The 25,151-nt window shown below is 66.2% G+C and overlaps 1 protein-coding gene across 1 annotated transcript in view; it reads right to left on the bottom strand.

The window, feature by feature from the left end:
• The window catches only part of LRP1 (LDL receptor related protein 1), a 173,195-nt gene that overhangs the window by 13,083 nt on the left and 134,961 nt on the right, over nucleotides 1–25,151 (bottom strand). Inside the window, exons 42-70 of the mRNA XM_044995414.1 lie at nucleotides 21,962–22,151; nucleotides 19,940–20,144; nucleotides 19,486–19,678; nucleotides 18,149–18,274; nucleotides 17,544–17,669; nucleotides 16,758–16,877; nucleotides 15,112–15,225; nucleotides 14,201–14,350; nucleotides 13,589–13,711; nucleotides 12,872–12,988; nucleotides 11,942–12,070; nucleotides 11,448–11,570; nucleotides 10,883–11,023; nucleotides 10,472–10,659; nucleotides 9,888–10,071; nucleotides 9,348–9,433; nucleotides 8,094–8,213; nucleotides 7,539–7,726; nucleotides 7,015–7,220; nucleotides 6,246–6,434; nucleotides 5,879–6,027; nucleotides 5,451–5,544; nucleotides 4,212–4,328; nucleotides 3,970–4,089; nucleotides 3,237–3,359; nucleotides 2,846–2,971; nucleotides 2,417–2,533; nucleotides 430–536; nucleotides 30–162 (exon numbers count right to left, since the gene is read on the bottom strand). Coding sequence (XP_044851349.1) covers nucleotides 30–162; nucleotides 430–536; nucleotides 2,417–2,533; nucleotides 2,846–2,971; nucleotides 3,237–3,359; nucleotides 3,970–4,089; nucleotides 4,212–4,328; nucleotides 5,451–5,544; nucleotides 5,879–6,027; nucleotides 6,246–6,434; nucleotides 7,015–7,220; nucleotides 7,539–7,726; nucleotides 8,094–8,213; nucleotides 9,348–9,433; nucleotides 9,888–10,071; nucleotides 10,472–10,659; nucleotides 10,883–11,023; nucleotides 11,448–11,570; nucleotides 11,942–12,070; nucleotides 12,872–12,988; nucleotides 13,589–13,711; nucleotides 14,201–14,350; nucleotides 15,112–15,225; nucleotides 16,758–16,877; nucleotides 17,544–17,669; nucleotides 18,149–18,274; nucleotides 19,486–19,678; nucleotides 19,940–20,144; nucleotides 21,962–22,151 — 4,104 coding nt within the window. The remainder of the gene's footprint in view (nucleotides 1–29; nucleotides 163–429; nucleotides 537–2,416; nucleotides 2,534–2,845; nucleotides 2,972–3,236; nucleotides 3,360–3,969; nucleotides 4,090–4,211; nucleotides 4,329–5,450; nucleotides 5,545–5,878; nucleotides 6,028–6,245; nucleotides 6,435–7,014; nucleotides 7,221–7,538; nucleotides 7,727–8,093; nucleotides 8,214–9,347; nucleotides 9,434–9,887; nucleotides 10,072–10,471; nucleotides 10,660–10,882; nucleotides 11,024–11,447; nucleotides 11,571–11,941; nucleotides 12,071–12,871; nucleotides 12,989–13,588; nucleotides 13,712–14,200; nucleotides 14,351–15,111; nucleotides 15,226–16,757; nucleotides 16,878–17,543; nucleotides 17,670–18,148; nucleotides 18,275–19,485; nucleotides 19,679–19,939; nucleotides 20,145–21,961; nucleotides 22,152–25,151) is intronic.

Below are 25,151 nucleotides of genomic sequence, written 5' to 3'. Positions count from 1 at the left end.
TGTGAGCCCTTCCGCCGCACTGCTGTTACCCCCGGTGCCGCAGTTCTCCTCGTCGCTGCCGTCCATGCAGTCGGCGTCAGCGTCGCAGCGCCAGCGCATGGGGATGCAGTGCCCGTTCTTGCACTGGAACTGGTCGAACTCGCAGCGCAGCGTGCAGTCCTTCTGCAGGGCGGGAGGAGACAGCGGGTGAGCAGGGGGGTGTCCAGGGAGACAGGACACAGCCCTGCAGAAAACCCCACCAGAGCGAAAATGGGGATGGGCTCTGGCAGAGCCAGCCCCGGTGAGTCACAAGCTACCCAGGTGCCAGGCCGGTTGCCCACGAGCAGGAGGCCCCAGCCCCACTGGCAGCTGCAGCAGCCTGGGCCCCAGAGCTGAGGGGCAGGCCAGGGCTGGCTGGCGGGGGGAAGCCGCCCCCTCTCCCGTCCATACCTCGTCGGAGCCGTCGGCGCAGTCGTGGTCCCCGTCACACTTCCACCGGCCGGCGATGCAGCGCCCGTTGGCGCAGGAGAACTCACTCTCCGAGCAGGGCCTGGGTGCTGAAGGCAGAGGGGAGAGAAGACGGGGCGGCCCCGGTGAGCGACGCGGCTAACCGGGCGGGTGGGAGCGGACGCCGACACTCATTCAGCGGCACCGGGGGAGCAAGCAGAGCCGGGGAAATGGCCAGAGAGGTGCATGGCTCATGTTGACTTCAAATGCCACCCCCAGCTTCCCCAGAGGGACGAGGGGGGAAGGGAGGGCGGGACAGTCCCAGCTCTAGCTACCCCCTCTGGCTGCAGCTCCATCCCTGATCCCTGCCCCCTGGGTGCTCCCGTTCAGGGACAGGCCGAGACTGACCGGTCAGCGGCTCCAGCGCTCGTGCACTGGCTGCGGGCGGCTGCCACCCCCTGGTGGCGGCGGGACAGGTGGAACGCGGTTAATCTGCATCTCCTAGAGCTGAGGCCGCACCTCAGAGCTGCTGGCTCCCACGGCAGAGCTCGGGCCCGGCGGGGTGATGCCCATGGCCACGCTGGCACGGTGGGCCCGACGCGTCTCCTGGCACTCGCGGAGCTGCTCTGAATGTCACAGCGATCCCTGCTCGGAACGGGGATCTGCTCCCGCCCCCCCAACGCATGGCTTTGCTGGCTCCAGCCTGGAGGAACCCGCTGAATTACTTTCGCCCCCATCTCCTGCTCCACCCGGGGGAGATCATGCGCCATGTCCCCTCTGGAGGCAGCAAGAGGGTGCGAGGGGAGGTGCAGACGGGGGCCGAGGCTGGGGAGAGCAGACCAATCTGGGTCAATTCGCAGAAGCAGCTGGGGCAGGGGTAGAACTTGGAGCTAAATATGAGCCATGCCTGGGCCCCGGTCGGTTCCGGAGGTGGGAATATTAAACCCTGGCTCTCTCTGTGCCCGGGGGCAGCAGATTCTGGGGAGGTTCCGCTGACGAGGTTCCGAATGACTGTCCGGGTCGGTCTCTCCCCCGCCCCCCATCCCCTCTGCTCCAGGTTGGTTGGCTGATTTATTTACTGAGCACTTGAAATGGCATTAAGAAGATTTCGGCAGGAACCTACCTCTGAGCGCCCCGTAACGACAGTGTGAAAATGGAGAAAAACGTAAGATGAGGTGAAATGGCACAAACTCAAATACACGACATGAGAGCAACAAAAAGGAAAAAAAGAAATTCCATCCTAAAGCCTGGGAGGAGACTGGAGGGGCAAGGACCACGGGCCGAGAACCAGTTTACGCAGTCTGACTGGGTGAGGCCTCGTCTCTACGCACATTCGCGCCGGGTCAGTTACATCGGTTTCGTTCACTTGGTGCCAACCCGTGTGGTGACACTCTGATTTCAGCTCAAGCTGATCCGAATCGGCTTCAGCTGAACTGCCATCAGGGTGTCCAGACGGCCTTCTGCCGCGGGTGTGTCTACACGGGAGCAGGTGTGATTCCCATCCCTGCGTCCGGTGGAGACAGACCTTCCATCGGTTTAAAATCACACCTTACTGGTGCAGCCGCGGAAGCAGATTAGCCGAAAGTGATTTAGTGCCGCATGGATCCTCTGACGTCGCACTGCAGCTAACCCAATCCGAGACCCCTTCCTAAGTGGTGCCCAGATCCCGGCGCTGAGATCACCTTCCTGTCTCTCTCCAGGACACACAACAGACCGCGCTGGGGGGAGCCAGGAGACACGTAGCTTACAGGGCAGCCCCCTGACGCATCAGCTCATCGACCCGTCCAAGAGCAGCCCAGAGGGGTTCTCCTGTCTCCACCCACAGCAACCAGCCTCCCCCCAGTCTGACCTCCAGCAGCAGGACCAACCCACGCCTGCCTGCCTGCCTCAGCACAGGGCCCTGCATCCGCCGCAGGCTTCCCCCAGCTGGAGGAGGCCGAGTCCTGTCCCCCCCGCCCCGGGCCAGCACGGGGCTGACGGTGGCACGTACTGCAGCTCTCCTCGTCCGAGTTGTCCCCGCAGTCGTTGTCGTAGTCACACTGCCAGCGGCCTGGCACGCACCGGTTGTTCTTGCAGCGGAACTGGTACGGCTCACAGGTGCGCTCGTCTGCAACGAAAGGCCGGGGGGGGGAGAGGCCAGGAATGGGGGTGGTGAAGTGGGAAAAAAAGACCAATGTCAATTTCATCTGCCCACCCGGGGGGCAGGCACCCCAGTGAGGTGTGAGTGTGCTGAATGCAGGTGCCCTGCCCCAGGAGGTGGAGTGCCGTGAGCAGATCTACGGTGGCCAAGAGAGGCAGCCGTGAACCCCCTCAGAGCCAATCAGTGCCCCCCCCCGATCCGCGGAGCCCAGTCCCCGGAACGTAGCAGAAGATGCAAGAGCCGCTCAGCCCGGCCTTGCCGCCCGTGGCACCAGCTCACCGCATTCCTCCTTGGGCTCGTCCGAGCTGTCGCCGCAGTCGTCCTCCCCGTCGCATTTCCAGCGTGCTGGGATGCATCGGCCCGAGTCCTTGCACCGGAACTCGTCCACACCACACGTCATTTGTGCTGGGAGTGGGGGAGAAGAGGCAGAGGGGGGTTAGCGTCGGCATGGGCCAGCACCCCCCTCTTTGCCCGCCCCCACCGAGGGCTCCCCACGTTGCAGCCCCTGTGGCTGAAGGACGGAGCTGTGGGGTCCTCGGTCTACATCCCAGCACAAAGCCTCCATCCCTGCCAGCAACGGGGCTCAGCCGGGGCACACGGGGGGGCAGGATGCCACAGGCTCCAAGGCTGCCAGCCCTCCCGCCCCAGCACCGGGGGAGCGGCTCCTTACTGCAGTTGGCGGGCTCGTCCGATCCGTCCACGCAGTCGTTGTCCCGGTCGCACACCCAGACGCGGGGGATGCAGCGCTTGGTGACAGCACACTGGAACTGATTGGGGGCGCAGGTCACCTCCGCTGTGCAGGGGGCACAAAGGAAACGGGCATCAGGGGGGGCCCTGCAGCAGAGACTGGGGCTCCCAGCGCAGACGCCCGGGGAAAAGTGCCCAGCAATGCTCCTGGACTCCAGCCTCTGAGTCACGGCCGGGATAATCAGGAGCCTCTTTTCCCACAGCGACATGACGGGCAGCGCAGGCATGTCACGTGGCTGGCCCTGAGGCGGCTCAAGGGAGAATTCCCTCCCTCTGGCCTCAAAAGCAGGGACAAGCCCTTTCTAATTAACACCAAGGCTAACTGAGCCCCCACCAGTCAGCCCTGGGGACGAGAGGACGGGCACAAGGCAGCGCCTTTCAAACGGCATGAGGAAATGCTGTTTGGCTGGTTGGTAACCTGTGGAACTCACTGCTACTAGATATTAGGCGTAAGCCTTTATCTGAATCAGAAGGGCAGCGACTCCAGCCGGGATACAGCGAGCAGGGCTGTCCATGCTGCAGACAGCAGAGCGGGGGGAGGAAGCAAGCCCCCCCACCCAGTCACACAGCGATTGATTCCGCATCCCCGCGGCACTGAGCGCCCGCCGGCAGGAGCCCCTCCACCCCCCAGCACCCACTGCGGGGAGGTCACTCACGACAATCCTTCTCGTCCTCGCCGTCCCCGCAGTTGTCCTGCCCGTTGCAACGGAAGATGCCAGGGATGCAGCGGTTGGTGTTGGTGCATTTGAACTGGCTGGGCAGGCAGACGTGGATATCTGGACAGAAAAGGGGACACAGTGAGGGGAGAGCGCGCCCCTGGCTTGGACTTGCATTGCCGCTATTGGGACACTGGAGGATCAGGGGCCCTGCTGGGGACCCAGGCGTCCGGGGGCCGTACCGCAGTTGGCCTCGTCCGAGTTGTCCTGACAGTCGTTGTCTCCGTCGCAGATGAAGGCCGGGTTGGTGCAGATCCCGGTGGAGCACTGGAACTGTCCCGGGCGGCACTTGAATTCAGCTGGGGGAGAGAAAGGGGAGGTGGTGACGCCTCGCGCCGGATGAACCCCGGCATTTCCGCAGCGCTGGGAGACGCTCACAGGGCAAACCTGCCTGCCCCAGGGACCCTGAACTGCCAGCAGGCCCCTACTGCATGAGCCGAAGGAGTAGCCCCACTAGCCGAGAGCAGCAGTAGGCTGTTACCCCACCATGAGGAGGCACTCCTCCTCACACTGGAGCCAATGGAGCTGCAGAAGTGGCAGGAAATTGGCCCACAACTTGTTTACAAAATTCAGATATGAATCGTTTCACCCCTCACTGAAATGCAGCCACCTCTGGGGTGGGACATGGCTGCTGTTTAACAGCACGCAGCAACACTACCCAGCCCATGAGGAGAGGGAGCAAAGAAGACTCCCGTCTGCAATTAAAAGCAGGAGGAAGAGTTCAGGGAGCTGCAGGGCACTGGCCATTAAACACCCCATTACTGCAAGAACCACCTGGGCTCATTAACAACCAAGTCTAAGGACTCAGCTGTGTAGCCCCCCGCCCGCGGTGTCAGGCCAAGGGGAGAGCGCCCCCTGCTGAGACACCAGCACTCTCCCATGCAGGCGGTCGGCAGGCCCAGCTCTGCTCAGCTGCGGGGTCCCACCCCGCCCGCAGCCAGGCCCTGTGCCGCTCTCTGCTCCCCAGGCAGCAGCAGGGCCGGGTTCGGAAGCCTTTGCCAAGGTGGCCCCTAGGACTCTGTGAGGGGAGCGGACCCCCTGACTCATAAACCACCTGGTTCCTGGGGGTGGTGGGATGGGGCTCAGCGAGGTTCTCCCTGGGGCGCCCCCCGGGGGAGGGCTGCCCGGGGCTCTGCGGCTGGCAGATCTCGCCGAGACGCCAACAGGGAGCCCGGGGTAACAGGCTTTCAGGGCTGGAGCAAAGGATCCGTTTCATTCCCAGCCTGCTAAACGTTTCATCCCCACACATGGCAGCGGGGACGCCTCCGGGGCCTGGAATTCGCCGCTGACGGGAGCCACGCTGGGAGTGGCAGCTGCTGGGGCAGGACCCCCCGTGCCTCTCCTTGGGGTCACTGATGGGGCTGGGAGCTCAGCCCCTGGGGCTGGCTGTGCCCCCCCCCCCCCCGCCCCCCGTCACTCACGGCAATCCTCGGGCTCATCCGAGCGGTCCCCGCAGTCGTCCTCCGTGTCGCATTTCCACCAGAAAGGGATGCATTTGTCGTTCTTGCAAACGAACTGCGGCAGAGAGACGAGGCCGTGAGGCCGGCTCCAGGCAGGGCTCGGGGGCAGCGGCATGGGGGCCACCCCCAGGACCAGCTGGGACAGGGAGCTTTTCCCCTGCCCAGCAAGATGCACTGAGAGCAAGAGGGGGGTAGATTCCCCCCCCACACACACACACACAAAGCTGGGATGACGCGGTGCCTACCCTGACACCCCACATCTCCCCTCTCTGGAGCCTCCGCCCCATATCTCAGGGGGCCAGGAGTAAGAGGCTCCGGCCTTGAAACCCCGCGTCTCCGTCTGGCTGCGGTTACACGCAGACCCCGGGGCCCCGGCAGCAGCGGGTTACCTGGCTGGCCGTGCAGTTGGAGATGCAGGTCTTGCCGTCGCCGCCCAGGTAGAAGTTGGTGGGGCAGGCGCACTTGTGGGTGCCGCCCGGGGACAGGAGACACAGGTTGCTACAGCCACCGTTGCTGGTTTTGCAGGGGTGGCTGGGGACTGGGGAGAGGAGAGCGCGCACTGGGGTGAGACCGTCCGGGGGCGCAGGGGGCTCCTGACCCCCGCTCTGCGGGTGGCCCCCCTCCCTCGCTGTGTGTCACCCCCACCCCCTCTCCTCCACCCTCATCCCAGCCCCCCAATCAGGGAGCCTCGGGCCTTGGTCCCCCTTGCGACCCGGCTCCTGGCGCCGGCCCCCCGCCCGGCGCTCCCCCGCTCACCGTCCGGCTGGCGGTAGGCGTGGTAGATGTGGATGTCCATGGGCCGGTGCAGGGTGCTGATCAGCATGGACTTGTTGGCTCCGGTGGTCTTGTGGGCTCGGTTGATGGACTTGGTCTCCCAGTCGGTCCAGTAGATGTAATCCTCGAAGAGGGTGAGCGCAAAGATGTGCGGGATGTCCTGGCTCAGCACTGCGGGGAGAGGGGGTGGCTCAGGCCAGGCAGGGACGCAGCCCCCGTCCCCAGGGGGAACCCCACCCCCGTCGTGCAGGACGGAGCACAGCCGCCCTGTGCCACTAGGTGTGCACGTGGCGCCCTCTACAGGCCAGACACCGCAATCGCCTGCTGCTGAGTCACCCGCAGGCCCCCGGCAGAGCCCGGGTTCGAGCCCCCAAACCTGGGAGCTGCCAGGCCACTCGAGCTGGGGGGCTGGAAGGGGGCAGGGGATGTGATTTTAAAAAGACTTTAACATTAATATGTGAGCTTGGCTGCACCAGTGTTAATTATCCCTCTGGACTCCTACGAAGCAGGGGCCGCTCGCCTGCCTTGCGCGACAGCAGCCTGGCTCTCCGTGAATCCCACAGCCAGTACAGCTCATCCCCAGTTCCCATATAGGGAAACTGAGGCAAGAAGCCACGGGGAGGTCATTTGCCCAAGGGCACAGATGGAGTCAGCAGCAGAGCTGGGATCAGAACCCAGGAGTCCTGGCTCCCAGTCCCAGACTAAAACCATTTGTGTTTGACCGAAAGCTGCAGCTCCCGGCTGGCCTCACCGATGTGCCGGCTGGAGCCGTCCAGACTGGCGAACTCGATGTAGTCCTCCCGGGCATCGGCCCAGTAAATCCGGCCGTTGATGTAGTCCAGGGTGAGGCCGTTGGGCCAGGTGATCTTGGTGTCTACGATGACGCTCCGGTTGGTGCCGTCCATGCCGATCTTGCCGATCAGGGAGTGGTCACCCCAGTCCGTCCAGTACAGGTACCTGGGACACAAAGGGAACAGCAACGGGAGAGGCTGAGTCAACCGAAACGGCGCCAGCAGCCCTGCTACAGCGTCCTTCTGTCCGCCGCACAGGAGGGGAAACCGAGTCACCGAGCGGCAGTGGGGTTTCCCAGCGTGTAAGAGGCAGAGCTGGGAGTGGGAACGGAACCCCGGAGTCCTGACTCCAGGCACCCCGCTCAGAACAGAAATCCTGGGGGGTGCCGTGGGCAGGGGCTGATGCGCCAGCCCACGGAAGGGAGCTCGGAGCGTCCTACGTCCGGGAACAAGGGAAAGGTGAGACCCGGCTGTGCCCCCTCACCCGTTCTGCACGTCCACCACCAGCGCCCGCGGCTCCCGCAGCCCCGAGTTCACCAGCACCGTGCGATAGGCCCCGTTCAGCTTCGACACCTCGATGGTGTCCCGGCCCTTGTCGCACCAGTACAGGTTCCCGCCCACCCAGTCCACGGCCAGCCCGTCGGGGTTGCTGAGACCGGTGCGGTGAAGGACCTGCCGGGAGAACGGGACCAGTCAGGGCCTGTTCACAGAGAGGACCCCGGCCCGCTTCCGCCCAGAGACCCTGCCCGGTCCCCCGTCCTCCCCCAGGACTGTGGGTCCTGCCCTGGGACCCCCACCTCATTCCCTCAGGGACACAGGCCCCACCCGACCCACCCCCTCCCGCCCAGGACAGTGTGTCCTGCCCTGGGACCCTGCCCCATTCCCCCAGGGACATGGGGCCCCACCCAGAGACCCTGCCCCGTCCCAGGTACGCATGGCCCTGCCCTGGGAAAGTGAGCCCCCCTGGAAGCCCCACCCCGCTCCCCTCCCCGCCAGGTCCCCCAAGGAGGGCACCCCCTGGGGGGAGCCCAGCGCCCACCTGGACGTTGCTCCCGTTAATGTGCATGCGGCGGATCATGCTGCCCTGTGTGGTGACGTCCGTCCAGTAGATCATCTGCTCCCTGTAGTCGAAGTCCAGGGCCACGGCGTTGTTCAGCCCCTGGAGCCAGCGCAGCCCAGAGGAAGATGCATTAGGCCTCGGCGCTGGCCGGGGTGGTGGCAAGGGGGGCACTGCCACAGTCGCTTTTTAACTGGGCCTTCCTTAAAAACGGAGCCACCTCCTGCCCCTCCCCACCCGTGATTCCAAGCCTCCGTTCTCAAGAGGTTTAAAACAACAACAGCCAATGTTTACGTAGGACCTACCATAGATGCAACCAGCTACCAAGGACCTATTAGAATCACAGGACTGGGAGGGACCTCGAGAGGTCTCTGGTCCAGTCCCCTGCACTCATGGCCGGGCTCAGTATTATCTAGTCATCCCTGACAGGTGTTTGTCCAACCGGCTCTTAAAAATCTCCAGTGACGGAGATTCCACAACCTCCCTGGGCAATTGATTCCCGTGCGTAACCAGCCTGACAGCCGGGCAGTTTCTCCTAATGTCCAACCTAAACCGCCCTTGCTGCAATTTAAGCCCCTTGCTTCTTGTCCTGTCCCCAGAGGTGATGGAGAACAATTTCTTCTCCCTCCTCCTTGTAACCACCTTTTATGCACTTGAAAACTGTTACGTCCCCTCTCAGTCGTCTCTTCTCCAGACTAAACACACCCAGGTTTTCAATCTTCCCTCCCAGGTCACCTTTTCTAGACCTTTCCTCATTTTTGTTGCTCTTCTCTGGACTGTCTCCAATTTGTCCACATCCTTCCTGAGATGTGGCGCCCAGAACGGGACACAATCCTCCAGCTGAGGCCTGATCAGCGCAGTCCTACTGTTTGTGTAGGGCCTACCGTATTTGCAGCCAGCTACCAAGGAGCTCCTTTGCGAGCTGGGCTGGCGTTAGCGCTCACGGCAGGAAGCGAGACGGAGCCTTTCCCCCCCCGAGCAGCGGGCACGTCTCGGGCACAGGAGCAAAGCGGAGGTGGAAGGAGGGTCCATCACCCACCCAGCCTGCATGGCTGCGGGTTGGGCCGGGCCCTCCAAGGAGCAGCCCTTAAACCAAGGGAGCCTTTTCCCCGAGCCCCAAACCTGACGGGGGAGGAGGGGTGCCATCCCCCCCAGGAGCCAGCCCTCCCTACCCCCAACCGGAGCCGCCCAGCTCAAGGCCAGGCCCAGACGCAGACGCCCCCCTCCCGGCAGCACCTGTTTGAGCAGCGTGTAGTTGGAGCCATCCAGGTTGAGTTTCCTCAGGTAGTAGCGGTTGGCGAAGATGAGGAAGGGCTCTTCGTCTGCAGGGGAAAGCCAGGAGGCGCGTCGGACGGGGTCAGATCCCCCCTCCCCAGGCACAGACACTCCGACGCTGTCCTCAGCTTTGCATGGGCCCTGCAGCTGGTGGGAACTGCCCCCGCCCCGCCAGCAACCCTCCGAACGGAGCCGGCCAAAGGCACTGAGGTCTGCGCTGCGGCAGGCCAAACCTGGACTTCTCCCGCCTGCCAGAAACCGCCCAGCAAAACCGCCAGGGGAACCAGATTCCCTGGCGTGACGCTGGCTCAGCCCAGCGAGGGCGCACGGCGGCGCAGCCTGCCAGGCCAGACCTGACGGGCGCTCTCCTCCAGCCGCTTGGTGCAGCGATACCAACGAAGCGGCCAACCCCTCGGACAGGGCGGGATCCTCCGCAAACCTGCTCCCCCGACCCCCGGCCGGCAAAGCCCCTCGGCGCAGGCCCCCGGGAGCCGCTCTCACCTGAGACGGCTTTGCAGCTGGTCGGGTGGTCGGGCCTGAGTTTGTAGCCCTCTACGCACAGGCACTTGAAGCTCCCCAGCGTGTTGATGCATTTCTGGCTGCAGGGGTAGGTGCTGGTGCACTCGTCAATGTCAATGCAGGTTTTCCCGTCGTCTTTCAGTCTGTACCCAGGCCGGCATCTACACTGCAGGAGGCAGCGGGAGGCAGTTAGCAGCATCCCTGCAGCACGGAGGGGCACACGCACGCGCACCGACCGTGCACACCCCAGGGCACACCCCTGGACGTGCCCGAACGGCGTGAGCGCGCACCATCACCGCACGTGCACACGCACAAACACACAGGCAAGGTGTGCAAAAGTAGCAGGCGGGCACGCACGGTGCACACACGCAGTGCCTGGGCACGCGTCTGCACAAATAGTGAATGCACACTCCCCGCCACAAACACCAGGCGTGCGCACACACAAATGGGGGACTAGCCGAGCGGGGAGCCACCCGACCCCCAACTCCCGCTCGGAGCCGCCAGGAGCCAGGCTCGCTCGTCAGCTCCTCCTGCTCAACGGCCCTGCCGCCCCCCAGCCACCCAACCTTATAGCCGATCTTGAGGTCCTCGCACTCCTGGGAGCAGCCGCTCAGCTTCGTGTTGAGACACTCGTCGAGGAAGCAGTTCAGCTCGTCGGAGCCGTCGGCGCAGTCGTCGTTGTTGTCGCAGAGCAGGGCCTCGGGCACGCACCGGCCGTTCTTGCACAGGAAGAACGAGTCGTTGCACCTGCTCTCTGGAACGACGGCGGAGGGGGGGGTGTCACCGCAGATGCCAGGCTTGGGGGACCCCATCGACAGCCCTCCCCGGGCACCAGCCGGGGCCACGCCCAGGGCTGGGCACACTGCCCCCTGCTGGCCAGGGGAGAAAGGGACCGAGTCCAGGGCCAAAGGGCTGTAAGTGAGGGAAGGGGCAGGAAACCATGGCAACGGCGCCGAATACCGTCCCCGGGCACCTACCGGAGCTGGTGCAGCGCGGGTTCTTGGGCGCCTCGTCCGAGTGGTCGTGGCAGTCGAATTCCCCGTCGCACTGCCACTGGCTGTTGCTGAGACAGCGGCCGTTGGCGCACCGGAATTCGTGGGGGCCGCAGGTCGGGTACTCTGCGGAGAGAGGGGACGTGGTCAGGCCAGCTGCCCCCGGCGCCGGCGCACGCGGAGCAGCGCATCACCACGGGCCGGCGCCCGGAGACGCGGGCACGGCACGGACAGGATTAGAGAAAGCTGGCACATCGCCTCCCCCCGGCGCCGGCGCACGCGGAGCAGCGCATCACCACGGGCCGGCGCCCGGAGACGCGGGCACGGCACGGACAGGATTAGAGAAAGCTGGCACATCGCCTCCCCCCGGCGCCCGGGTGGGGCCTTTTCCGCAGGGGCTGGCAGCTCACGCAGCCTCACCCGCCACTCTGATAAACTCAGTGGGAACCGGGGCTCCCCCGCGTGTCTCGCTCAGAGCTGGGAGCCGCGGACCCAGGGCTGGGGGGGGAGGCAGCCCCAGCTCCCCGCCCCGTTCCACGCCGGCACCCACCGCACTCCGGGGACTCGTCGGAGCCGTCGCCGCAGTCGTCGTCGTGGTCGCAGACGAAGTGCTTGGGGATGCACTGGCGGTTGGCGCACATGAACTCCCGCTCGTCACACGTGCTGTTGTACACTGGAACGAGGAGCGGCTTGTCAGCGCCCCGAGGCCAGGCCCCCCGCAACTGCCCCCAGCCCTCACACGGGGGCCCAGGCTGGCAGGCACAGGGCAAACTAGCCAGCTCTGCTTCACCACCCCTCCCCCGCCTTCGGAGAAACGTCACCTGCCCCTGTGTAGATGGGGAAACTGAGGCACGGGGCTGGGGGGCCCGAGGTCACGCGGGACTAGAATCCAGGCAGCCTGACTCCCGAGCAGCACCGTCCGGGCTGCTGCAGCCTCTGGGAGAGAGCACCGGAGTCCACTGCTCCCCGGCCCAGGGGCTCCCCGGCCCATAGGCTGCTCCCTTCCCCACCCCCCGAACCGAGCGCAGCCGCAGGGCGACTCACAGCAGCCAGCGGCTAAGGACTCGTCCGAGCCGTCGGCACAGTCCTTGTCTCCGTCGCACAGCCAGCGCTCTGGCACGCACACGTATGTGCCCGGGCACTGGAAGGACCCCGAGCTGCAGGTGGTCAGCTCTGCAGGGGACAGAGGGGTGAGCAGGGGACACGCCGGTCCTGAGAGAGAGGCAGGGTGGGGGGTGCCGGGAGGCTGTTTCCGGCGCAGTGAGGGGCTGGGCACCTCACCCCCGTCTGCCCCGAGAGGTCCCGGCGGGTGAGCTCAGCACACGCTGCCAGGGGTGCACTGGCTCTGTGCGCGGGGGCGACGTTCGGCTCGGGCCAGCTGAACCCCGGGTAGTTTTTGTGTCTGGGCCCCTTTGGGGCTGTCTCACATGATCCCCAAAGCAGCCCGCGGGGTCAGGACCCTGCCTGAGCGTGAATCCACCCCCACCCCGGGGGACCTGCTGGCAGTCGCTCCCTCGGCCTGCCACAGAAATAGGCAGCACGTCCACCACCGCCTCTAGTGGAGGGTCTCAGAACAACTGGCAACCCAGTGACTGATTCGCCCCCCTCACAGAGGGGTGGAGCCACCCCCCCTCATTTTGCAAACAGAGAAACTGAGGCACAGGGCAGTCACCTGGCAAATCAGTGGCAGAACCCAAGAGTCCCCACTCTGCTGCTCTCACCACTAGACTCACCTCCCAGATTCGGCAACAGAACCCAGGAGTCCTGGCTCCCAGCCCCCCTGCTCCAACCACTAGACCTCCCTCTCCTCCCCGAGCTGGGAACAGAACCCTGGAGTTCAGACCACCCTCCTGCTCTAACCACTAGTCCCCACTCCCCGAAGGGTAAGGTACGGCTCCTTGGCTTTGCACTTCCAAGAGACACCCCTGGCCCCCTTCTGCCAGGCCCCACCCCCAGCCAGGGAGACAGGCTTACGGCAGCGGCTATCTTCGTCGGAGCCATCCCCGCAGTCATCCGCCCCGTCGCACACCCACAGCTTGGAGATGCAGCGGTGGTTGTTGCATTCGAACTGCACAGGGTAGCAGAATTTATCTGGGAGGGGAGGGAGAGGCGGCGGTCAGGGAACAAGGAGGACAGGACGCTCGGCTGGGCGACCGCTGCTGCGGCTCAGGGCATGGGGCTGAGTGGCGGCCTAGATCCCATGGGGATCACGGGGACGGTGCACGCCGGATGTGGAAGTTCCACGTTGATAGGTTCTAAGTGATCAAAACGGGGGTTCCGGCAGCCCCCCGAGTTGAAGGCCGGCGGGACCCTCACCCAGACTGGTATCTACCACCACCCTGATCATTCTGTTCAGCCGGCTGACAACTCAAGGGCTGTCAGAGTCACCTTCCCAGCACTCAACTCACGCCGGCCCCGAACTAAGCGTGAAGCTGTCGCACGAGACCGCGTGTGCCAACGTGCAAGGGGCCCCTGCGCTGGTGGCACCATACAGCCCCGGCTGGGAAATTGGATCGTTGTTCGTTAGAGAAGGGAGAAGCAGAGGGGCTGGTCTGCGCTGAGCGTGCAGCCCCGGGGAGGGGAGAGCGGGTGATCCCTGACGTGAGAGATTTAAAACCTCGCTCACGTCGTAGGAGCTGGGGGGGCTCCCTGCAGTCTGTCCCCTCCATGCTCCCCGCCCCGCGCGCTTACTGCAGTGCGTCTCGTCTTCGCCGTTCTCACAGTCGTCCTCCTTATCGCACGTCCAGGTCATGGGGATGCACCTCCCGCTCGGGCAGGCGAAGTAATTGGCCGGGCACTTGGGTTTCCTCACTCCTGGGCGGGGGCAGGAAAGGCACCACGGTTCGTGCGGTGACACCGGCTGAGCCTGGCTACACCGCACAGCGAACCCTGGGCTTGGCTCTGCACAGAGCTCCATCAGCCGGCGCAGCGTGGGGTCAACGGGGGCCCCCGGAGAAACTCCCCGTCCTGTTGTGCTGGCCCCCGGGCTCTGCAAGATGCTGCCTGGACTCCGTCCGAGAGACAGACTTACCTGAGGCCCAGAGACGCAGGGACGTCCCCAAGGCAGCCGGGCAGCGTGTGGCAGAGCAGGGTATGGCTCCCGTCCCCTGGGGCTGGACAGTCACTAACTCCCCAGGCAGGGACGCCTCTCCCCGTCCCTCTCGGCACAGCCGTGCGCCATTTCCTCCCCCCCAATCCCACACAGCTGCACCCCCCCGCGCACACACAGAGCTAGGGACCAGCAGTGCCCTGCCCTGGCATGGCTGCCTGCCTGCCGAGCTCCCCGGCCAGCCCCGCTCTCACCCGGGCAGTTCTGCTCGTCCGAGTAGTCCCCGCAGTCGTTGGCTCCGTCGCACACCCAGGACGGGGCATAGCACAGCGACGTGTGCTCGCACTTCTGGAACGTCCGGCCTTTCACTCCCAGCTTGAAGTAGCTGCTGCAGTCGGTGGCGCCTATGGGAAAGCCCGGAGTGGCTACTGCCCTCGGCACGCGGGCCAGGGGCCAGCTCCTAGCCGCCACCCCACCCCGTGTTCTGCCTGGCGGGGATCCCCTCCGCCGTCAGCAGCCTCACATCTCCGGCTGGCCGCTGAGCAGCTGCCGCCCGCGCCCTGGCTGGAGGGGCAGCTCCTGAACCACCCCCGAAAGGGGAGACCGATGCTCTGCCACGGGGGGAGCCGCTGAGAACCGAGTACACACACGGTGCACGCACAGTACACGCACGGGCGCACACGCACACCGTGCACACACTCAGTTACACACACACACATACACACACACACTCGTCCTCCCTCCCCCATCATAGCCCTCCTCTGTCACTGCCAAGGGAGAAGATCCCTTGCTGCCCTGGTGCCTCCCTGCTACCAGCCCTGCCCACCCCACGCCGATCCCGTCTGCCCGTCTCCCGCGCCCAGCGTTTCGCTGCACCTCACTAAGTGCTTCTGACGAGCTGTCAGGAGGCGGCACGTCAGGGGCTGTGCAGGGCGGCCTGGAAGTGACAGGGCGGCCGGGCCTGTTCCCAGGACACAATAACCTGGCTTGGCCTCAGTCGGGAGGGGAGCGCGGGCGAGTCCCACCCCCGGAGAACCGGCTCACAGCAGGGTACAGGCGGGCAGAAGGGCCTGGGGGTGGGGGCCGCTCTGAGCCAGGGAAGGGGAGGGACACGTGCCATGGGGGGGGCGAGGGGAGGTCCCCCCTGCGCAGTGCCGACACTCACTGCAGTTCATCTCGTCAGATGCGTCCTCGCAGTCGATGAACTGGTTACAGCGGCTCGAGTTCCCGATGCAGCTCCCGTCCCGGCACCGGAACTCCGTCGTCGCGCAGCTGGTCTCTGCAACAAGGGGGGCAGACCGGAGCTATGGGGGGGCTTGGTGGGCAGCCCCTCGTGCTCACTGCAGTGGGGCGCACCCCCCCCTCGCGCTCACTGTAATGGGGCGCACACGCACCTCACGCTCACTGCAATGGTGCATACGTCCCCCCACATGCTCACTGCAATGGGGCGCACGCTGCCCACGCTAATGCGCAGTGGCAGAGTGCTCAGCTCTCCCTGCAGGACCCTGGTCCTAACCCTGCACCCCAGGCCAGGTTCCCCTGGGTGAAGCGGTTGCAGAATGTTCCCACCAGGCCTGGCAGCCTTTGCCCAGGTGTATCTGGCAGCCCAGGGGAGGACCCGACTGTCACTCATGTTGTGCCCATGCCCCCACAGCCTGGGAGCGGCCCCTCACTCTGCTCCTCTCTGGAGGAGGCTCCACACTCAGACCCCTGCTGCCGGGCCCCTGCCTGACAAGGGAAAGGAAGCACCGGGAACCTGGCCCCTCGTGCACCGGGATCGTGAGCAGGGCTGGGCATCCAGACAGCTCAGCGTCGGCACGGGGCCCTCTCCCCGGTACGCAGGACTGGCACCGGCGGCACGCAGATCTGGGCACACGCCACGACCCTGGTCAGGGCGCCACATTCCTCCTGTCACAGTGTCAGCCATGCCAAAACCAGCAGCTCCCCGGTGTCGGCGGCACGGTCTTGCCAACCCTGCCCGCCCAGCAGGAACACACGTGAGCTGGTGCCTCCTCCCGGGGCTCTCTGGAACGGAGCCTCCGTGTTCACTAGTGCTCTGCGCCCAGCGGGGGTCGGACTCCAGCCACAAGGGGCTTTGCTCCTCTTTACACCAGGGAGTTTGGGACTGATGCAAAATGTGTGTGTCACATGCAGACATGCCCACGCTCATGTGTACGTGCGTCCCCCACATGCAAACACACCGGTGCTTGTGTATGTACGTGTGTCCCCCACATGTAAACATGCCTGAACTCATGTGTCTCCCTTGGGCAAACACGCCAGCACTTGTGTGGACATGTCTGTGTCTCCCACATGCAAACGCGCCGGTGCTCTGCACACACAGCTGCCCAGGCAGCCCCGGCACGGGGTTATTTGAACTCTCCTCTACTTACAACATGTACAGAGAGCCCCGAGCCACCAGGTACGCAGCAAACCGCCTCGGGACGGAGGGGCTCTCTCTTTCCAGGCTCCAGCACCCACCCCCCGCCCCGCCCCGCAATACCCACATCTCACTCGAGTATCTGCGGAGTGAATCGCCCTGACCGCTGGGAGACGGGTCGGGATTCCTAGCCACGGCGGGAGAAGCCGAGGCAGACAGCCGCTCCCGTTTGCTCTGCTGCGCAGAGAACGCCGCCGAGGCCGGGTCTGGGAAATGCGGCTGTGGGGGGTCGAGCTGGGAGTCTGACCCCCCCCCCAATCCGCTGCCCTCCAGCCCTGCCTCCGTCACGCAGCAGGCGACGGCAGCGCCGGGGCAGCCGGGGCAGGAGCCGCCCGCGGCCCGCGAGCGCCAGGCAGGGGAGGGGAATCGCTTACTGTTGCAGGGCACTTCGTCCGAGTTGTCCCCGCAGTCGTCCATGCCGTTGCACCAGAAGGCGTTGGCCACGCAGCGCCCGTTCATGCAGTGCCTAAAGCCCTTCTTACACTTGCGGCTGCCTGCGGGGGAGGAGCGGAGAGGGGAGCTGGGGGGCTCAGGGGGTTGCTGGCCCCCCGTTCGCAGTTCAAAGGGGCTTTCCAGCCAGGGCCGCAGGCTGGGCACAAAGGGGCACTGTGCACGTGACAGCTCCTCTCTGCTTCCCACTGCCCACGGCGAGCAGAGGGCATTACAGCAGCATCGGGGGGCTCAGAGGCCCCCCACGGGATGGCCCGGCCTCCCCCAGCTCTGCCCCAAGCACAGGAACAGGGTCATTCAGAGTCAGGCTAACGCACCATCAGGCGCCCAGCTCAGACGCTGGAGTCCTAGAGCAACGTTCCCGGCCGTGTGGGTCGCTCGTGGCGCTTTCGGAGACAACGGGGGTCCCCAGCGCCCGTTACCTGCCGTTTCTTTATACAGCCGCCCCCGCCCCGGTCAGCAAGCCCCCGCCCTGGCTAACAGGCACGGGGAGGCCAAGTGAAATGCCCGGCGGAGAACCCAGGAGAATCTCACTCAAGCCAGACCATACCCCAGGCTGGGACCAGAACTCGGGAGCTCCGGCTCCCACTTCCCCCATCCCAGCCACGCCGGCACGCTGCCTCCTAGCACCCTGGCTCTCCCCACTAGGCCGTACGCCAGCCCAGAGCCAGGAGTCCGCCCGGGGGGAGCCGAGCGCGAGAGGCCCTCACTGCAGTAGGAGTGCTTCTCGTCGGACTTGTCCTTGCAGTGCGCGGTGCCGTCGCAGGTGCGGCTGTAGTCGATGCACTCGCCGTTCCCACACTCAAACTCGTGCACGTTGCAGGTGGAGTTCAGGGCTGGGGGTGGAACAGAGCGGAGGGAAGAACCTCTGTCCACGTGCGCCACGCCCTCCCCTCCCCCGTCCACGTGCACCCCCTGTCCACGTTCACCCTCTGCATCCCCCTTCCACGTGCACCCTCTTCCACATGCACCACGCCCTCCCCTCCCCTGCCCACATGCACCACGTCCACGTTCACACCCTCTGCATTCCCTGTCCATGTGCACCCCGTCCATGTGCACCCCATCCACGTGCACCCCCTTCCACGTTCACGCCCTCTGCATTCCCTGTCCACGTGCACCCCATCCACGTGCACCCCCCGTCCACGTGCACCCTCTGTCCAGGTTCACACCCTCTGCATCCCCCTTCCATGTGCACCCCACCCACGTGCACCCCCCCTCCCCATCCCCCCTCCTTCTCCCTCTCCCCTTTCTCCTCCTCCCAGCCCTGTTCCCCTGCCCCTTTATTCCCAGGGGTGCGTGACCCGGGGGCGCTCACCTTTGCAGGTGAAATCCTCCTGCAGGACCTGCTCGCCCCGGCAGGAGCAGTTGACGTGCCCCTTGGGGGTGAGCAGGCACAGGTCCTGGCAGCCCCCGTTGTTCACCCTGCAGGGGGACAGCTCGCCTGGGGCAGGGGAAGAGCCGAGTCACACGCAGGCCCAGCGGAGACCCCGGCCAACGCTCCAGGGCAGGGGTGGGTGCAGGATCCCTCCCGCTGGGACTGGCCGGCAGGTTCCCAGAGCCAAGGGGCCAGGCCCCTGTGCTGAATGGGGGGCTCAGCGGTCTGCTGGGGAGGGACTGGGACCGGGGGGGGTTGTCTATGGGGCAAATCCCCACCCCTAGCCCGCCCAGGGGCCGGGAGAGCTGGGGAGGGGCCGGGACAGGCAGGGGCAGGTCTCTATGGGGCGAACCCCTCCCAGCCCGCCCAGGGGCCGGGAGAGCTGGGGAGGGGCCGGGACAGGCAGGGGCAGGTCTCTATGGGGCGAACCCCTCCCAGCCCGCCCAGGGGCCAGGCCAGGTCTCTATGGGGCGAACCCCTCCCAGCCCGCCCAGGGGCCAGGCCAGGTCTCTATGTGGCGAACCCCTCCCAGCCCGCCCAGGGGCCGGGAGAGCTGGGGAGGGGCCGGGACAGGCAGGGGCAGGTCTCTATGGGGCGAACCCCTCCCAGCCCGCCCAGGGGCCGGGCCAGGTCTCTATGTGGCGAACCCCTCCCAGCCCGCCCAGGGGCCGGGAGAGCTGGGGAGGGGCCGGGACAGGCAGGGGCAGGTCTCTATGTGGCGAACCCCTCTCAGCCTGCCCAGGGGACGGGAGAGCTGGAGAGGGGCCGGGACAGGCAGGGGCAGGTCTCTATGGGACGAACCCCTCCCAGCCCGCCCAGGGGCCGGGCCAGGTCTCTATGGGGCGAACCCCTCTCAGCCCGCCCAGGGGCCGGGCCAGGTCTCTATGGGACGAACCCCTCCCAGCCCGCCCAGGGGCCGGGCCAGGTCTCTATGGGGCGAACCCCTCCCAGCCCGCCCAGGGGCCGGGCCAGGTCTCTATGGGGCGAACCCCTCTCAGCCTGCCCAGGGGCCGGGCCAGGTCTCTATGGGGCGAACCCCTCCCAGCCCGCCCAGGGACCGGGCCAGGTCTCTATGTGGCGAACCCCTCCCAGCCCGCCCAGGGGACGGGAGAGCTGGAGAGGGGCCGGGACAGGCAGGGGCAGGTCTCTATGGGACGAACCCCTCCCAGCCTGCCCAGGGGCCGGGCCAGGTCTCTATGTGGCGAACCCCTCCCAGCCCGCCCAGGGGACAGGGCGGGCACGAGGGGTGGGGGGGCTCCGGGCAGGAATTCCCTTACAGCTGTTGGTGTCGTTGGCCACGGCGATGATGCCCATGGGCTGCTGGGGGATGTCCACGCGTAGCAGCTTCATCTCGGTGCCCACGTACTTGTTGGCCCGCTGCACGGCCCGGCGCACCCAGTCCGTCCAGAAGATGTAATCGCCGTAGACGGCCAGGCCGAAGGGGTGCACCGGCTCCGATTTCAGGATCACCTGCCGGGCGCCTCACACCGTTAGCCCGGGGGCGGACGGGACCAACGGCTGCAGCCGCTCCCAATGCTGGACTGGGGGGGTCCTACCCTTCGCAGGAGGCTGTGCCCGGGGTCAGGCCATCTGCCCCGCCAGCGCCCAGCACTGCCCCACTGGGTGAGAACCCCGATCCAGGCTCCACTCTGCCCGTCTCCAGGGGAGGGCCGGTCCGGGTCCTGTCCCAGGCCCCCGCCCCCCAGCAAGGCCCCTGCCCCCGGCACTCACGTAGCGGTGGGACCCGTCGTACTCGCAGCGCTCGATCTTGTCCAGCGTGGCGTCGGAGAAGTAGATCTTCTCGGCCTTGTGGTCGATGGCCAGCCCGTTGGGCGTCCGGATGTCCTGGTCGATGATGATGAGGACGTTGGCGCCGGCCAGGGTGGCCCGCATGATGCTGGGGTGCTGCTCATTCCAGTTGGTCCAGAACATCAGGCTGCGGGGAGGGAGGGGGGCTGAGCCGGGCGGTGCTGCATGGCCGGCCCCAGCTGAGTCGGAGCCCCCTGGGGCCGGCCCGCCTGGCTTCTGGGACTGGGGAGCTCCGGCCCCCCGCTGCTATTCCCTGCTCATGGGGGGATCCCCCCAGGCTCTGGGCTGAACGGGGCTGCTGGTGCATCTACAGGGATATGGCCCGGTGGGATGGGGATGGGAGGGGCGGTAACAGGGACTAGACTAGAGATCCCGCCAGGAAACCGGTGCCAGCAGCTGGGGAAACCTGCCAGAGATCCCCGGACAGCAGCTCTGCCAATCCGCTCACGCGATGCTTCACATTAACTCCGGGTCAGCGCCGTGGGCCCTTCCCCTCCAGGGGGCGCCAGCTCCGATCCAGCCCCAGGGCAGGGGACTCACTGGCTCAGGGGGGCAGGGAATGGGGCACGGGGCCTTTCCCCTCCAGGGGGCGCTGGCTCCGTTCCAGCCCCCGGGCAGGGGACTCACTGGCGCAGGGAATGGGGCACAGGGCCTGTCTCCTCTAGGGGGCGCTGGCTCCGATCCGGCCCCAGGGTGGGGGAGTGGCTGGCTCAGGGGGGCAGGGAATGGGGCACGGGGCCTTTCCCCTCCAGGGGGCACTGGCTCCGTTCCAGCCCCCGGGCAGGGGACTCACTGGCGCAGGGAATGGGGCACAGGGCCTGTCTCCTCTAGGGGGCGCTGGCTCCCATCTGGCCCCAGGGTGGGGGAGTGGCTGGCTCAGGGGGGCAGGGAATGGGGCAGGGGCCTTACCCCTCCAGGGGGTGCTGGCTCTGATCCAGCCCCAGGGCACGGGACTCACTGGCTCAGGGGGGCAGGGAATGGGGCACGGGGCCTTCCCCCTCCAGGGGGCGCTGGCTCCGATCCGGCCCCCAGGGCGGGGGACTCACTGGCTCAGGGGGGCAGGGAATGGGGCACGGGGCCTTCCCCCTCCAGGGGGTGCTGGCTCTGATCCAGCCCCCGGGCACGGGACTCACTGGCTCAGGGGGGCAGGGAATGGGGCACGGGGCCTTCCCCCTCCAGGGGGCGCTGGCTCCGATCCGGCCCCCAGGGCGGGGGACTCAGTGGCTCAGGGGGGCAGGGAATGGGGCACGGGGCCTTCCCCCTCCAGGGGGTGCTGGCTCTGATCCAGCCCCCGGGCACGGGACTCACTGGCTCAGGGGGGCAGGGAATGGGGCACGGGGTCTTCCCCCTCCAGGGGGCGCTGGCTCCGATCCGGCCCCCAGGGCGGGGGACTCACTGGCTCAGGGGGGCAGGGAATGGGGCAGGGGCCTTTCCCCTCCAGGGGGCGCCAGCTCTGATCCAGCCCCCGGGCACGGGACTCACTGGCTCAGGGGGGCAGGGAATGGGGCACGGGGCCTTCCCCCTCTAGGGGGCGCTGGCTCCAATCCGGCCCCCAGGGTGGGGGACTCACTGGCTCAGGGGGGCAGGGAATGGGGCACGGGGCCTTCCCCCTCCAGGGGGTGCTGGCTCTGATCCAGCCCCCAGGGCGGGGGACTCACTGGCTCAGGGGGGCAGGGAATGGGGCAGGGGCCTTCCCCCTCCAGGGGGCGCTGGCTCCGATCTGGCCCCGAATGCCCGTGACTGGCCGTTCCCACGGCCTGTGTGTGAAACGAGCTCTGCTGTGCCCAGCCCACCCCCGGTTACACGTCTCCCAGGGCACCGCAGCCCCCTCGAGAGGGCAAAGCCCCGGCAATGGGGGAGCCGGGCTGAGGCCTGCGGCAGGGGGCTCCCCTCCAGCCCCGCGCCCAGGCTGCCCGCTCGCCCGCCCGAGGCCCCAGCGCTCACTTCTGGCACTCGTCCAGCACGAAGGCTCGGGGGTGGTCGTCTCCCGACATGGTGATGACCGTCTCCCGCTCGAAGGCCCCCAGGCGGCTCTGATCCACCGTGTGCCGGGTGATGGTGGACGTGGTGTAGCTGGTCCAGTACAGAGTGTCCCAGCCCCGGTGGTACGCCAGCCCCTCCACTGAGCCCACATCTGCAGGGGGGGACACAGAGCGGGATGAGATTCGCCAGCCAGGCCGTTCCCCACGCTCAGCGCCCAGATGTGTCGCAGCTGCTGGCCCCTCCTCCCTGAGCCGTCCCCTCCCGGCTCCAGCCTGCCAGCGGGTTGGGAACTGGGACCTTCGGCACGCAAGCCCCGGAGCTGCAGGAGAACTCCCTCGGCCTGCAGCAGCAGGAGAGCTGGTATCCTCTGCGTGGGCCGGCGCTTCGGTGGCGACACACCAGCGCGGCAGCGAAATGGAGCAGGGGGACGCAGGCGAACAGCAGCAGTGGGGGGGGGTCAGGCTGGAGTCAGACGGCTCCGGGTCCCAAGCATCAGGCGTGAAACAGCAAAGCCCCCGGAGCTACAAGGTCCAGTGCCCTCGTGCCCCCCACCCCGCCATCGTCCTGTGGAAACACAGACTTAAAACCCAAGGCCCTGACTTCTCTGTGCCCACGGCACGTCTCCAGGGCGCCCTGGGCCGTACCAGGGGGCAGGCCCTGCATGAACCGCCTCCGGCGAGGGCTCGGGACTGCAAAGCCACCGAGAGATTTGTGATGTTACTGAAATGCTGCAGCAAGTCGTCCCCCCCCCGGTTACCCCCCAGGAGTGCAAAGACTTTCAAACCTCCATGATCCCCCAGGCCCACAGTGGCAGAAGGCTCGAGACCAGCCCTTCATGGCCAGTGCTCACACCCCCCGACGCTCTCCTCTCCCCCGTGCTATCGCCATTTCCCCACCTCCAGCCCGACGCTGCGGTTCGTGAGGCCGACCGGAACAGGGCGAAGCTGCACGGACGCCAGTGGGGCCACTCTGGATTCACACCATCGCAAGGGCAGAAACCGGCTCTACCGTGGGCTTTGGGCCAGAGGCTCAGGCTGGCTCCGCCGGAGCGAGGCAGAAATGACACCGGCTCAGACACAGCGCGTTCCGGGACAAAGGGCTCGCCGAGCACTGTCCCACCCCTGTGCTGTCACTTACACTAGTGCGAAACACGCGTGACACGCCACTCAGCCAAGCAGGAGCGGCTCGTGCGTCCTCTGCGCTGCTCTCCCCGGGGAATCGGCCAGTAAAGCTGGGCTCAGATGTGACAAGGGCCTGAGCCAGGCTTTGATAGCAAGGTGATGAGCCTTCCCTACTCCTAGCGCCTTGGTGTCAGCCCCGAAGTCGCCGGATTCATTCTGCTGTTCCGCTGACAGCCTCAGAGACGGGCCCCGGCAGCTGGAACCCATCGGCACCGGCTCCTTCGGAGGCATGACGGCTGTTTACTTTAATCGCATTCAATAAACTCCCAGGAAATGCTCCCGGCATCTCCCAGGAATGCTGCTGGCCACATACGGCGCTTCTCTGACCCCCGGCACCGTGGTGCGGGGACGCCTCCGTCGCTAAGCATTTATCCTGCTACCTGTGCGGTACCAACAGGAGAACGGAGGCAGAGCAGGGAAAGGATCCTCTCTCTTCCCGTCTCAGGGTAGAGCGCCCTGCCCCTTTCACTGGGGTGTACGCAGGGAACAGCTGGGGGCTTGGGGTTCCCTGAATTCCCATCTGAATTTGGGTTACAGAGAACTTCTTTGCAGAGATCCCGGTGTCTGGCGAGTCACTACAGCCCTCTTTACTGGACGCAAAACATCAAGCAGCATCCCTGGGCTGGGTACCCGTCGGCACAGCCGCCCCAGAGCCAGACGTTCCGGGATCCACCGCGGGCACCAGGCACGTTGGAATGAACCAGCCAGGCACGGCCGGGTTTGTGCAGCTCAACTAGCGAAGCGAATAAACAACAGGAGCTAATGTGACCGTCTCCGAAGGGAGCGACGCACCCGCTGCGGTGCCTCGAGTCAGTGTTTGAAGAGCGAATGGAGCATGCGGGACTCAGCCGCCGCCCGCACCCCCGCTCTGCGGAGAGACGCTTAGTCCCCGCTAAGCCCTGCGCTTTAATAATGTAAACGAGACGCACACAACGATCAGGATGATCTCAAGCGTCGCGGGGCCTTTAAATCCCATTGAAGTGTCGTCTGTAATTACCCAGGGCTGGCGAGGGGACAGGAAGGAGAGCGGGGACGAGGAGTTTAATATTCACACGGTGCTGGGGATTTGCATGCAGCCGACTCCAGCCTGTCCCGCTGGGCGCACGGCGCTGGTCGGGTCCCTCCGGGGCTGCTGCACGGTGCTGAGTCCGTCTGAACCGCAGCCGGCCTGCGCGGCGTGACCCAGCTCCGGAACGGCGAATCGGGGTGGGCGCGCACGGCTGGAGTTTGCTCTTCGCTCCGACCCGCTCGCTAGCTCCTGTGCCCGAGTCAGATCAGCCACGAAGCAGGACGCGCCCAGCAGGAAATGGCTCCGTGCCGTGCTAGCGGCTGCCTCCAGAACGCTCTGGGATACTTTTGGTTGTGCAAACGGCCTTGCTGCGGAGAACCAGCAGGCTGGACGGGGAGGATGGCTTTGAAAAGAGGAGCCTGGCTTAGGGGCAACGCTGGGTGAACCGCGGTGGGGATCTGGGGAAGGCGTGTGGTGGAGGATACAGGGAACGGGGCTCTCCAAGAGATGCCAAGCAGCACTTCACGCCATGTGTGGGGCTTCGGTTCAACCTACCACCACCGTGCAATGGTCACCTCCCAGCAGCCCCACGTCCAGCACACAGACGCTGGGAGGGGAACAGCCAGGGCGTGGGGGGCTGTTGCGAGCAGAGGGGGCTGGCAAGGGGCTGGAGAGAGGCGGAGGAGCCGGGAGGGAGGCTGCAGGCTCCAGCAGAGCAGGCGAGAGGAGGACCCGGGCCTGGGAAGGACGGAGCACTATCCCCTCCCTAGAGGGCTTCGCTGGGGCACCTGGGGCTGGCATTCGCCCTCCTCCCGAAGCGCGCGGTGCTGCTGCTGCTCAGCCTCAGCCGGGCGGACGTGCCGCAGCTGGTCCGCATGCCCTTTGCCGCCGCGGCAGCCACCACGCAAGTGGCCAGCTCCTCCGCCACCGCCTTCCCCCTGGCCGGGCACCGCTACCTGGC

Source organism: Mauremys mutica, chromosome 20, assembly GCF_020497125.1.
Source record: "Mauremys mutica isolate MM-2020 ecotype Southern chromosome 20, ASM2049712v1, whole genome shotgun sequence".
Lineage (NCBI taxonomy): Eukaryota > Metazoa > Chordata > Testudines > Geoemydidae > Mauremys > Mauremys mutica.
The sequence above is the reverse complement of the archived record's forward strand: the minus strand, read 5'-3'. Positions and strand labels throughout refer to the sequence as shown.